General features: G+C 40.3%; 1 protein-coding gene across 1 annotated transcript in view; it reads right to left on the bottom strand.

Moving 5' to 3' along the window:
* Positions 1–12,315, bottom strand: part of LOC138172274 (A disintegrin and metalloproteinase with thrombospondin motifs 12-like) — a 598,980-nt gene that overhangs the window by 86,392 nt on the left and 500,273 nt on the right. Inside the window, exon 16 of the mRNA XM_069101962.1 lies at positions 9,590–9,800. Coding sequence (XP_068958063.1) covers positions 9,590–9,800 — 211 coding nt within the window. The remainder of the gene's footprint in view (positions 1–9,589; positions 9,801–12,315) is intronic.

Below are 12,315 nucleotides of genomic sequence, written 5' to 3'. Positions count from 1 at the left end.
AGAGACACACTAATCCCTGATAGGACTGAGGGGGCAGAGAGAGTTAATTTTCTAAATATAAAATTAATCAATCTGAAGGTAACAATGAGAATGTTGCTGTGATGACACACACCTCCAGCAACTGCGGAGTACAGGAGAATTTCCTTGGTTTTGGGGTCCTAGGAAAATGGCCCCTTGCATTTCATCTATTGATACCCCAAGGGTTAAAAAAAGTCTTCTGAGGTTTACAAAGCAAGACCAAGCTCTCAAAGAGAACATTCATTGGCCTGGGTTAGAATCATACTGCACGACTTAAGGGTGGCAGCTATTCTTACCTATTCACCAGAAAAGAAAGGAATTAATTCTTTCAGGTCACCTGGATCCACCAGTCTCTCTCAGTATATGAGCATAACTATCCTGAAATGGTTTCCTGAATTCAGTCTTCTGGCCCTTCACTAATTTTGGTCACATTATGTTGCTTTGTGAGAACTGATTATCCCTCTCTCCTTTTTTGTGTTTCTAATTCCTCCCTTGGATTAAAAAACCCCTATTTAGTGCTCATGTGTTTAAAATTAAATTAAACTATTTTTTTCTATAATTATGGAAACATTTCCATTCTGCCTCAGACCCACTTTTAGAGAATAAATTTTAAGATGAGCCTTATGCTAACATTAAATGTTGCCCAGGCCATAGAAAGACCTCTGCTGTTCCTTTTCTGAGAAAGGACAGAGTTCAAACTTTTCTCTTTGAGGTAGGAACTTGAGGTCCCAGTGCTTAGTCTCATAGGGTGTCTGGGCTACCGAGCACCTATCATGTTGACGTTCTTATATGTTTCCCAAGAGGCTCCTGAGCAATAAAGAAGTTCATAATAGGAACCCCTCTCTATCAAAGAATTGTTTATGTTAGAGTTAGAAATTTTAGCTAGCATTTATTGGAAGTGGATTGAGAGAAGTCTCACTTAATACAGTAAAGAGGTGGAAGGAATGTAAGGGGAAGTCACTGATGATGAAGGGAGATTTATTTAAAATAAAAAAAATTATTAAAAAAAATAGGCTTCCAAGAGGCCAAAAGAAGTGGTGGCCAGGGAAAGATAAGTAGAAAGGGTCTAGAAGATAGGAGTTTGTGGGGATGTTGTTGTTTTAGTCATTTTCAGTCATGTCTGACTCTTTGTTGACCCCATTTGGGGCTTTTCTGACAAAGATATTGGAGTGGTTTGCCATTTCCTTCTCCAGTTCATTTTACAGATGAGGAAACTGAAGCAAGCAGGGTTAAGTGACTTATCCAGGATCACACTGCTACTAAGTGTCTGAGACTGGATCTGAAGTCAGGAAGATGAGTCTTCCTGACTCTAGGTTCATCACTCTGTCCACTGTTTCACTTAGCTGCCTAGTATGTGGGAAACTGAGAACAAAATATTATGTTAGGTCCTCCAGGGGATGCTTTTACCATGTGTGGAAATCAGAATGGACCAAATCATCGATTCTCAGAGTTGGAAAGGATATCATTGGTCATTGAATCCAACCCATATCTGAACAGGAATCTCAAAATTTAGCATCTGAATAGCCAGAGGAATCAATCACCCCACTCTCCTAGTCCTGTCTCCTTTTATACAACTTGACAGACTACCTTCCCCCCACCCTTCTTGGAGAAGGGGACCCCCATCTACCTGGAGGTGGAGGTGATCCTGTGAACACAAGGCAATTCAGCTACCCTTCCATGCAACATATTTGCAAAGGTGAGCGATTGGAAGTCCTGCCCTGGGGACCTGCTTATTGCCAGGGGATAGATGCTGGCCTATTTCTTTGGTGATTCTAGCTCCATGACTGAGGGCTCTGCACCAGCCATAGCCATCCTAGAGGTGGAGATCCAGGGTGAGAAACTAAAGCAGGAATTCTGTCAAGGATGGGTATTGTTGGGTGGACTCAGAGACACTGGCCAGCTTCTCCCTACCTGACCTCTGCACAAATCCCAGTTAATTTGAAAGCAATTACTTGCTGTCAATGATAGGGAGTTCTGACAGGGTCTGTCTCCCTTCCTGTTTTATGATAGACAGGGCTCTGCTCTGGCACTTCTTATAGCCCCAGTAGATGGCTAGATTTTTCAGGACAGTCACACACAGAACTTTCTTCACAAGCCTGTTCAAATATGATTATTCCCATATTGCCAATGAGGAAACCATGGCTCAGAGAGAAGTGACCCGCCCATGGTTAATAAATGGTTGAGGGGAGATTCCAGCCCAGCTCTTTTAATTTCAAGTCAAGGTGCTCTTTCTACTTAATTCACATGGCCTCTTATGGAGTAGCAGAAAATATCATCTGCTACTTGTAACGCATTGTTGAGAATTGGGTTCAATATGAGATCCCAGCATCAAAGACAATGCTTTGTATGTAGTAGGGCACTTGATATGTGTGTTGATGTACATTAATTATTTTCAGAAGACAAAGAGAAGCCAGATGGTCAAGAAGTCAGTACTTAGCTTTTAAAAAGGAAATTTAGTTATTCTAGGCGCAGAGCGGATAGAGTGTGAGACTTGGAGTCGGGAAGACCTGAGTTAGAATTTGGTCTCAGATTCTTACAAGCCGTGTGATCCTAGACAAGTCAGTTAAGTTTTTCCTACATCAGCTTCCTCATCTCTAAAATGGGAGTAATAATAATAATATCATCTACTTCCCAGGGTTCTTAGGAGGATAAAATGAAATAATATTTATAAAGTGCTTTGCAAATTTTAAAGCTCTAACAAGCTATTATCTTCATCATCATCATCATCTTCCTCCGCTTATTAGAGAAATGGAAGCTAGGAACATAGAATATTGTAGAACACGGTTGGTTTTACTTAACCGTGTCTCTTTGTAACAAGGGGGGGGTTCTATGTAGGGGAGCTTACAACACAAAATAAGTGTGATACAGGCATCAATAATACATTTTCTTTTTTAATGTTCCTTGTACATATTTCTAAGTTCTATATATCATTACTTATTTCAGTAAAAACAAAAACTTACTTTTTATCTAGAAGTCCCCATGCTAAGTGTGAAGAAATACACATAGTCCCTAGACTTTGGAGTTTGATATTTTTTTGGATGAACACAACATATCCAAAGAAAAATTAAATATAAGATAGTTATTAAAGGGAGCAAGGACCATAGATCTAGAGTTGGAAGTGACCTAAAAGGCTTATTTAGTCCAACCTTCTAATATTACAGAAATGAAACTGAAGACCACAAGAGGTTAAATCACTTGACCAAGGTCAAACAGGTAATAAGTATCAGAAGTGGGATTTGAACCCAGGTCCTTTGATTCCAGATCCTATCTTCCTACTCTATACTGCAGTTTCCCTTCTATAATCAGAACAAAAAGACCAGCCAAAGTCCATGTTTCCCTCCTTTCTTATTTGTTGTCTCCAAGCAGTCTCAGTGTAGGATACAAGCTGATACTCTCCACAGTGACATTGGCAGGAGGCTCATCTGCCTCCCTGATTGTGGCAGTATTACCTAAGGTTCTATTCCATGAGCTCTGAAGCACCTTCCAAGACAGCCAGTCTAAGAACAAGGGCAACTTCAAGAGCTTGAGGGAAGGAGTGGGGTGGGGCATATGTTGTATGTGTAAGCACAAACTAGAGGACACAGGCAAGCATTCTCACTGTGGAAACATGACAAAGCTCTGGTTTGGAACACCTAGCCATTCTCATAACATGCTATCTCCACTCTGCTTGATAGTTCTGCCCTGTCTCATCTCTGGAAACACCCTTGCAATATTTCTTGCTAGAAACTTCTGCTTTTTTTTGGAGGGCAGTTGGGGGTTAAGTGACTTGCCCAAGGTCACATAGCTAGTTTTTGTGTTAAGTGTCTGAGGCTGGATTTGAACTCAGGTCCTCCTGACTCCAGGGCTGGTGTTCTATTCATTGTGCCACCTAGCCACCCAAAACTTCTACCTTCTTGGCATCTGCCTGCCTATGACATCTGGGGTAAGAACCTTAAGAAACATCAGAAAAGGCTGAGTGAGACATCATTTTCCCCTATAAAGTACGTAGTTCTCTTGATCTAGGTGTGTATACACCAATCTCTGGGAGAAGAGGTGACAGCCAGGTACACCTTGAGTGCTGGGTCAACAAGGACCATTTCACATGATTATGGTTCACTTCCCTCCTCCTGCCATAGCATCAAGTCTGAAGCTCCTCACTTGAAGCCCTAATGGACCTACTCCACCAGCTAAAGACAAGGACAAGTCCTGCCCCTCTGGAAATCCAATAGCATTCTTATTTCTCTGATGCCTGCCCCCTCTATGCAAACTTTCCTCTGGCTACCCAACTCTCTAAATAGTAATAATAACAGTAACATCAATGATGATGACAGCTAAGTCTACTTTGATCCTCACAACAACCACAGGAGGCAGGTGCTATTATTATCCCTATTTTACATATAAGGAAAGTAAGGCAGACAGATGTGAAGTCACTCGCCTAGCATTGCCCAGGTAGAAAGTGTCTAATACTAGATTTGAACTTAGGTCTTCCTGATTCATGGCTCTATCCACTGCACCACTTTGATTCAGTTAAACCATGAGTCTGCTTTCCTCCTACTACCACAACTTGTCAACCATATGATCAATGAGCTGGTCAGATTGTTTATATAAAAACACAAAAAGGGAAAATGAACTGGCAAAATCCTTGGGGCAGGGCCAGCCCAACAGGGACCCTCCCTGGATCCAGTCAGTTGTAATTTGAGGAAGTGAGTGAAATCAAAAGGTCAATTTAATGGACTTTAAAATTCAACAAACATGAGACAAAGATTGTGAGAAGCATAACACATAATTTTGATCACAAGAAATTAGAAAGTTTCTGTAAAAACAAAATCAATATAGCGAAAATTAGAAGGAAAAGGAGTGGCCAGATGGCTCAGCAAGTAAGAGCACTGGCCCCAGTATTGGGATGACCTGGGGATTGATTCCAGGCTCAGATACTTAGCACCACACCCAGAAATAACTGGCCGTGTAACCTTGAGCAAGTTACTTAACCCCACTTGCTTTAAAAAAAAAAAATTAGAAGGAAATCAGGAAACTAAAAAAGAATTTTTACAGTTTCACAGATAAAGGTCTCATTTATCAAATATATAGGCAACTGAGCCAAATTTATAAAACTATCAGTCATTTTCCAATTGATAAATGGTCAAAGGATATGAAAAGGCAGTTTTCAGAAGAAAAAAATCAAAGCTATCTATAGTTATATGAAAAAGTGTTCTGAATCGCTACTGATTAGAGAAGTCCAAATTAAAACATCTCTGAGATACCACCTCACCCCCATCAGAGTGACTAACATGACAGAAAAGGAAAATAACAAATACTTCAAGGAATGTGGGGAAAAAAAGTGGACACTAATGCACTGTTGGTGAATCTGTGAACTCATCCAACTATTTTGGAGAACAATTTGGAATTATGCCCAAAGAGCTATATAAAACTGTGCCATACCCTATGACCCAGAAATACCACTACTAGGTCTGTATCCTGATGAGCTCAAAGGAAAAGGAAAAAGGACCTATATGTACATAAATATTTATAGCAATTCTTTTTGAGATGGCAAAAAATTGGAAATTGAAGGGATGTCTATCAATTGGGGAATGGCTAAACAAGTTGTGGTATATGAATGTGATGAAATTCTGTTGTACTATAAGAAATTATAGTGCAATAGAAAAGTGGGGGATGGTTTTAGAAAAACCTGGGAAGATTTATATGAACTGACACAAAGTGAAATGAGCAGAACCAGGAGACTCTTGTCCATGGTAATAGAAATATTGTAATGATGATCAGCAATGGAAAACTTAGCTACTCTGATCAATACAATGATCCAAGACAATTCCAAAGGACTCATGATAAAAAGTGCTATCCACCTAGAGAGAGATAACTTATGAACTCTGCAAATTGAAGTATAATTTTTTGCTTCGTTTTTCTTGCATTTTTTGCAATATGGTTAATATGGAAATATGTTTTGCATGATTTCAGACATATAGTTGATATTTTATTGCCTGCCTTCTCAGTCTGGAGGGAAGGAGAAAATTTGAAACTCAAAATTTAAAAAAAGAAAATGTTAAAATAAATAAATAATAAACTTTAAAAGTAAGTTCAATAGCTTTTAAGTTTTTCTTTGTAAATAGTAGGATCTAAACTTTCCAACTCACCCCCCACTTCCATCTAACTCTACTTGCTTTGAACTCAACTGAACAAGATGTCTCTCTCATTCTTTCAGTCCTGTACTACCTGTGTTTCCTCCCCTCTCCTCCCCTTTCCAGCTTCCTTCTGTGTTGTATTCCCCTGTTAGACTATAAGCTCCTTGAAGGCTGGAACTGTACTTACATTTTCTTATTTGCATCCCCAGTGCTTAGTATCATGCCTGGCATAGGTGCTTAGTAGATGTTTACTAAATCAAAATAGAATTGAATGGGCCATTAAATAATTTACCTTCAAACAATCTTCATTCAAATATGAAAATCCTGGTAAGACTGTTAAGTAGTGCCAGGACCCAGACTGAACAGAGTGCCACAAGTTTGTCTAAGACAGACAATAAATAATGGTGGCAGTAATAGCAGTCACTCTGTTGGTTCTTGGGAAGTAACTGAATATTCAGTTACTATATATATATGTGTATATATACATATATATGTATGTATGTATATATATATATATCCACTAAGCATCCTTATAGTACAGTACCTTTGTATTATATATCCAGTAACAGGCATGAGAGATATACCTATTATACACATATAATAGCAGATGGCAGCAGTGATACCTGATGGGTAAGGAAATGGGGCAGGTCTAGACTCACGCTTTCTTTGATCTGGGCAACTTTGAGCATGGAAACTTTCCCTACCAACATAGAACAGTGAAAGGCTGAGTGTGTAGCTTAGGAGTCAGGAAGGTCTGAATCATTCAAGTTCTTCCTCTGACAAGGTACCTATTATTTACCAATCTACAATGAGGGATTAGGAGAATGGCAGGAGGGAAATGGGAAGGCCAGGTCCATCCATGGGTATGACATTCCACAGACATTTCTATGTTATAGATTTAAAAAAAAGAGTAGTGACATTATTTAATAAATGGATTTGTTGTTATTTATGTTCAACTGTGACAGATGAAAGCCAAACCACAGGCACAGGTGTCCCTCTAACAATAAGCTATAGCAGCAAATCTATAGTAGGAAGCACATAGATATTAGCATGTGCCAGGCCACGTACCATGCTTTTTTCTTTAACCAGCTAAAGTGAGTCATTCTGTACATCTTGTACACAAATATAATGTAAAGAATTACACAATAGAATCTGCTATTTTTAAAAAACCACTAATGACTCTAGCAATTAAGGAACTCAGCATTACAGGCATGATTAACTGCCTTGGCATATTTTGGATAAACAGATTTAATAGACTAGTTGCAATACCCCATTTGACCTTAGTCTGACAACATGGTTATGTACAGCCCTCTGTGTCAGCAGGGATAATCGGAGGCCAACCTGGCCATTCTTCATGTTCAGACCCTCCCAGCAACTACAGAAAGGATAATCTGGCCCAAAAATGACACATTGGGATATGCATTTTTGCATTAGCTGGAGGGTTTATTTCCCTGACAACTTCTAGATCATTCACAGAGATTAAATGAACCAGTATCCTGGGTTTACAGAGTTTAAGAAATGGATTTTGAGAATGTGGAGACTACAACCTGAGATAGATTATAAATGGAGTTACAGGCAATACTCCTATTTAGCTTGCTGGAAGAGTCTGACAGCTCCTGAGGGGATGATCTCGGGCAAGCCACAGAATGACAGAAAAGTTGGAGGGGACCTCAGAAGCTAACAAAAATTCCCTTTATAACATACTGACAAAGTAACCATCCAGTGTATGCATGAGGACCTCCAATGGCAGGGTTGCTCATTTCACTTTTTTTTTTTTTGCCTTTTGGAGGGAAACTGGGGTTAAGTAACTTGCCCAAGGTTACACTGCTAGTTTTTTTGTGTTAAATGTCTGAGGCCGGAACCAAACTCAGGTCCTCCCAACTCTGGGGCCGGAGCTTTACTCACTGCGCCACCTAGCCTCCCCTCATTTCACTTTTTAATATGTCTAACTGTTAGTAAGTTATTCCCCCTAATAGCAAGTCTAAATTTGCCATTCTGTAACTTCAGCCTACAGTTCCTCATTATGCTTGCTAGGGCCAAGCAAAATAACTTATATCTTTTATTTTTTTTTCCAAAATTTAATTTTTGGCCCCTGAGCCTCTTTAGATCATCAGTTTCTTCAGCTGTAAAATGGGGGTGATTATTGTACTATGGAGTTCACTGGGGTACTGAAGTACTTTTCAAACTCTAGTTCACCATAGAAATAAATTCTTATTATATATGCCTGGTAGACATTTCCTGTTACCTTGATAAGTGTGATTTATTGTAGCACTAAGCAGGGGGAGCATCACTGCTTCAAAGAAGCATGTACTGACTTCTAAGATAATGATCTTGAGAGATAAGCCTCATTTGAATATGTATAATACCATCTGTTTCTCAAAACAATCTAGGGGCAGTTAGGTGGCACCATGAGTAGAGCACTGGCCCTGGAATCAGAAGGACCTTATTTCAAATCCAGTCTCAGACACTTAACACTTACTAGCCATGTGACCTTGGGCAAGTCACTTAACCCCAACTGCCTTACCTCCCTCCTCCAAAAAAAGAAATTTTTAGTCACATCACTTTGTCATCTTTTAAGTTATTAACTAACTTGGTGGCAGTCAGGCGTGGCGTGCATGCCCAGCAACAGAACTGGAGACAATAATGCTTCTGATCCTTATGGTGACAAAGCTGTACTTCCTTCAGAGACACCTTGGGAATCAACCAAAGTCTCAGGACATCAGTCTAGAAGTTGACTGGAAGAAATTCTCTGCTGAGGATAAACTTATATCTGATTGTTTCTCAATTACTTGTTCCAGAAAATTAATCTTTCAACTAGAAAGATACATTCTGGATCTAAGCAAGGTCACCCTGATTCCTTCCAAGAGTGTGACTAAAAGCTTTGTCAGAGTGGCATGCCCCCAAAACACAAGCAAAATATTGCATATAAGAAAGAGATGATTAAAGAGGATATTAGGTTTCCTACACCCAAATGTCACTTTTGCTCTCTGTAATTATGCCATTATAGTTTCATTTTTTTTTAAATTTCAAAGATGGCCAATTTTTAAGAGTCCATCATGAATACAGAAATAGCCCTGGGATGTACTTGCCTTATTAGTTGGCAACAAACCCAGCTTAAAATTGGTAGTAATATAACATAGATGGGGAAAGAAGGGGGAAGGAAGAAGGGTACATTGCTACTGCCTCAATTTTTTGGGTACTGATCACCTGGGGCAGGGCTGGGTAACGTGTGACCTTGAGGCTACATGTGGCCCTCTAGGTCCTCAGGTGTGGCCCTTGGACTGAATCCAAACTTCACAGAACAAATCCCCTTAATAAAAGGATGTGTTCTGTAGAACTTGGACTCAGTCTAAAGGTCAAGGCCTTGGGTTCTCCCCACTCTGATCTGGGGCTTGGCTGTAGAGAAGGGTCACTGAGAGCTCTGAGAACTAACACTTGCCTCACATGGCTCAACTTACCTCACTCCAGTTGCTCACTGTCCAGTCGGATGGACACAGGACATCTCTGTTGCAGGAAACGAGAGCCTTTGGCTTGAGCAGATGATGGCAATCCTTAGCAGGAAGGGCCTGCTCATCAGAGCCCACTGTCTGAATACACAGCACTGTTCGTTTTTTCTCTCCTTGAGGTCCACAGGTTGCTGAACAGGCCTGCCATTCTCCTGCCCACCACCTACCAGGAAATTCATGGAAATTAAAGCAAAATCACAAAACACGTCTAGTTCCATGTATTTAAAAGAAAATAAATATGAAATACAATTATAGAAATTTGTGAGGGGCGGCCAGGTGGCTCAGCGAGTAAGAGCACCAGCTCCAGTGTCGGGATGACCTGGATCAAATCCGGGCTCAGATACTCAGCACCACACCCAGAAATAACTGGCCGTGTAACCTTGAGCAAGTTACTTAACCCCGATTGCTTAAAAAAAAAAAGAAATTTGTGAATACTTGGAAGTTTCACATTTTATTCATGTGAAAAAGATGGAGTGATAAGAGCTAGATACAGTCACTAATGGTCAATGGGAAGAAAGTTACTAATGCAATCCTCTAGGGATTTGCTATTGGTCCTGCCCTTTTTAGCATATTTTACAGTGAGTAGGACAAATTCAGATATAACATAAAATTTGCACCCAAAACTTGGAGGCATATTGTGCACAGTGGATAACTGATTCAGGACTGAAAAATATCTTGATAAGCTAGAAAAATGGGTTGGACCTAATAGCATAAAATACAATAGGAATAAATTTAAAGTTATACAGCTCAAAAAATCAACTTCAGAACTACAAGATGGAGCAGGTATAGCTAAATATCAGTTCATCTGAAAAAAGGTAAGAGGTTTTTTTATCACACTATAAGCCCAATGTGAGTTGAGAGTGATAGCCAAAATAGCTAAGTAGGTCTTCAGCTGTGTTAGTAGAGACATAATGTTGAAACCTAAGAAGGCAATAATTCTCCTATACTCTGTCATGGTCAGGTCACACCTAGAGTACTGTACTCAGTTCTGGGTGCCACCTTTTAAGGATATGGGTAAGTGGGAAGGATTCAGAAGAGCTTAAGCAGGATAGCAAAGGGTCTTGAAGGCAGTGGTGACAATTAGCCTAGAGAAGAAAATACACAAGGGGGGAGGGGGAACACAATTGCTTTCTTAGATATTTGGAAGGTAGTCAAAGGGAAGGAGGAATAAAATTATTCTTCTGACTTTAGAGGGCATAAGTGGAACAGAGAGGCAGATGTTTAATATGGCAAAATATTTCTTCACAATAAGAGCCATCCTAAAGTGGCTACCTCAGGAAACCATGACTTCCCTCTCACCAAAGTTCTTCAAGTGCAGTCTCGATAGGAGAGGAGTCAAGACGGACAGTGAGGCTGCAAGCTTAGGTGACTGAGAGGATAGTGGTGCCCTCAAGGAGAATTGGGAAGTTTGGAAAGGGGGAGGTTTTGGGGGAAAGATAACAAGTTCAGTTTAGGACATGTTGAGTTTAAGATGTCTAGAGGATAACCAGTTCAAGACACCATTAGGAAGTTAGAGATGTTGGATTGGAAGTCAGTAGAGAGATTAGGGTTGGATAAATAAATCTTAGAAATGATAATTGAATTTATGAGAGCTGATGAGATCACTAAGTTAAATGGTATAGAGAGAGAAGAGAAGAGGGTACAGGACAGAGTCCCATGGGACACCTGAGGTAAGCATGTGTGACCTGGATAAAGACCCCTCAAAGAGACTGAGAACGAACAGTCAGATAGTAAGGAAGAAGACCAGGACACCTCAGTGTCATGAAAACCTAGAGTGAAGAGAGTGTCAAGAACAAGCAAGTTATTGTCAAGAGGGTGAGGATTAAGAAAAGTTCATTCGATTTAGTAACTTTGAAGAGAGTAGTTTCAGAAACCTGACTATAAGAGAGCCAAGATCAGAGTGTAAAGCACCTATTGCAGACCATCTTCTCAAGGAGTTTAGCTACTAAAGAAAGAAGATGTAAGATGATAGCAAACAGGGATGGATGACTCAATCAAGGGCTTTTTGAGGATCGGAGAGACATGGGCATGCTTGTAGATGGTAGAGAAGCAGCCACCTGTTTGAACTAAGGTCTTTCTGACATCAGGTTCACTATTCTACCCACTGTACCACTGAGCTGTCTCATCCTCAGTCTAGTGTCTGTTGTTTTTCCTATCTGATCATGATTCCATCAATGGAATAGTTAATTCTTGATTATTAAAGAACTCATTATACATGCTGACTGACTCCGTCCCCTTTTGTTTTTGCCTCTTTTTTTTTGGAGGGGATAAGTAGGGCAATTGGAGTTAAGTGACTTGCCCAAGGTCACACGGCTAGTTTTTTGTGTTAAGTGTTGGAGGCTGCATTTGAACTCAGGTCCTCCTGACTTCAGGGCTGGTGTTCTATTCACTGCGCCACCTAGCCCCCCCATGACTCCCTTTCTTTTTGCTATATTCTGTCTACTGTCCCTAAAACTGCTTATCAATACCTCCACTGAGATATGTGCAGTTTGGAAATCAGAGGGTCATAGAAAGAAAGCTGGAAGAGACTTGGAGATTAATTGTAAGGTCATGATTCAAGAGATTCTCTGGCTGCCCCCCTTACCCCCCATGCCTTGAAAGGCCTCCCTCCTCTGCTCTGACTACTGACCTTTTTTGGCTTCCTTTAAGTCACAACCAAAATTCCATCTTCTGGGGCG

Source organism: Petaurus breviceps, unplaced genomic scaffold (assembly GCF_028583685.1).
Source record: "Petaurus breviceps papuanus isolate PSGF00001 unplaced genomic scaffold, PetGlider_PUasm1.0 128, whole genome shotgun sequence".
NCBI classification, from domain to species: Eukaryota; Metazoa; Chordata; class Mammalia; order Diprotodontia; family Petauridae; genus Petaurus; species Petaurus breviceps.
This window is presented reverse-complemented; position numbering and strand designations above follow the sequence as displayed.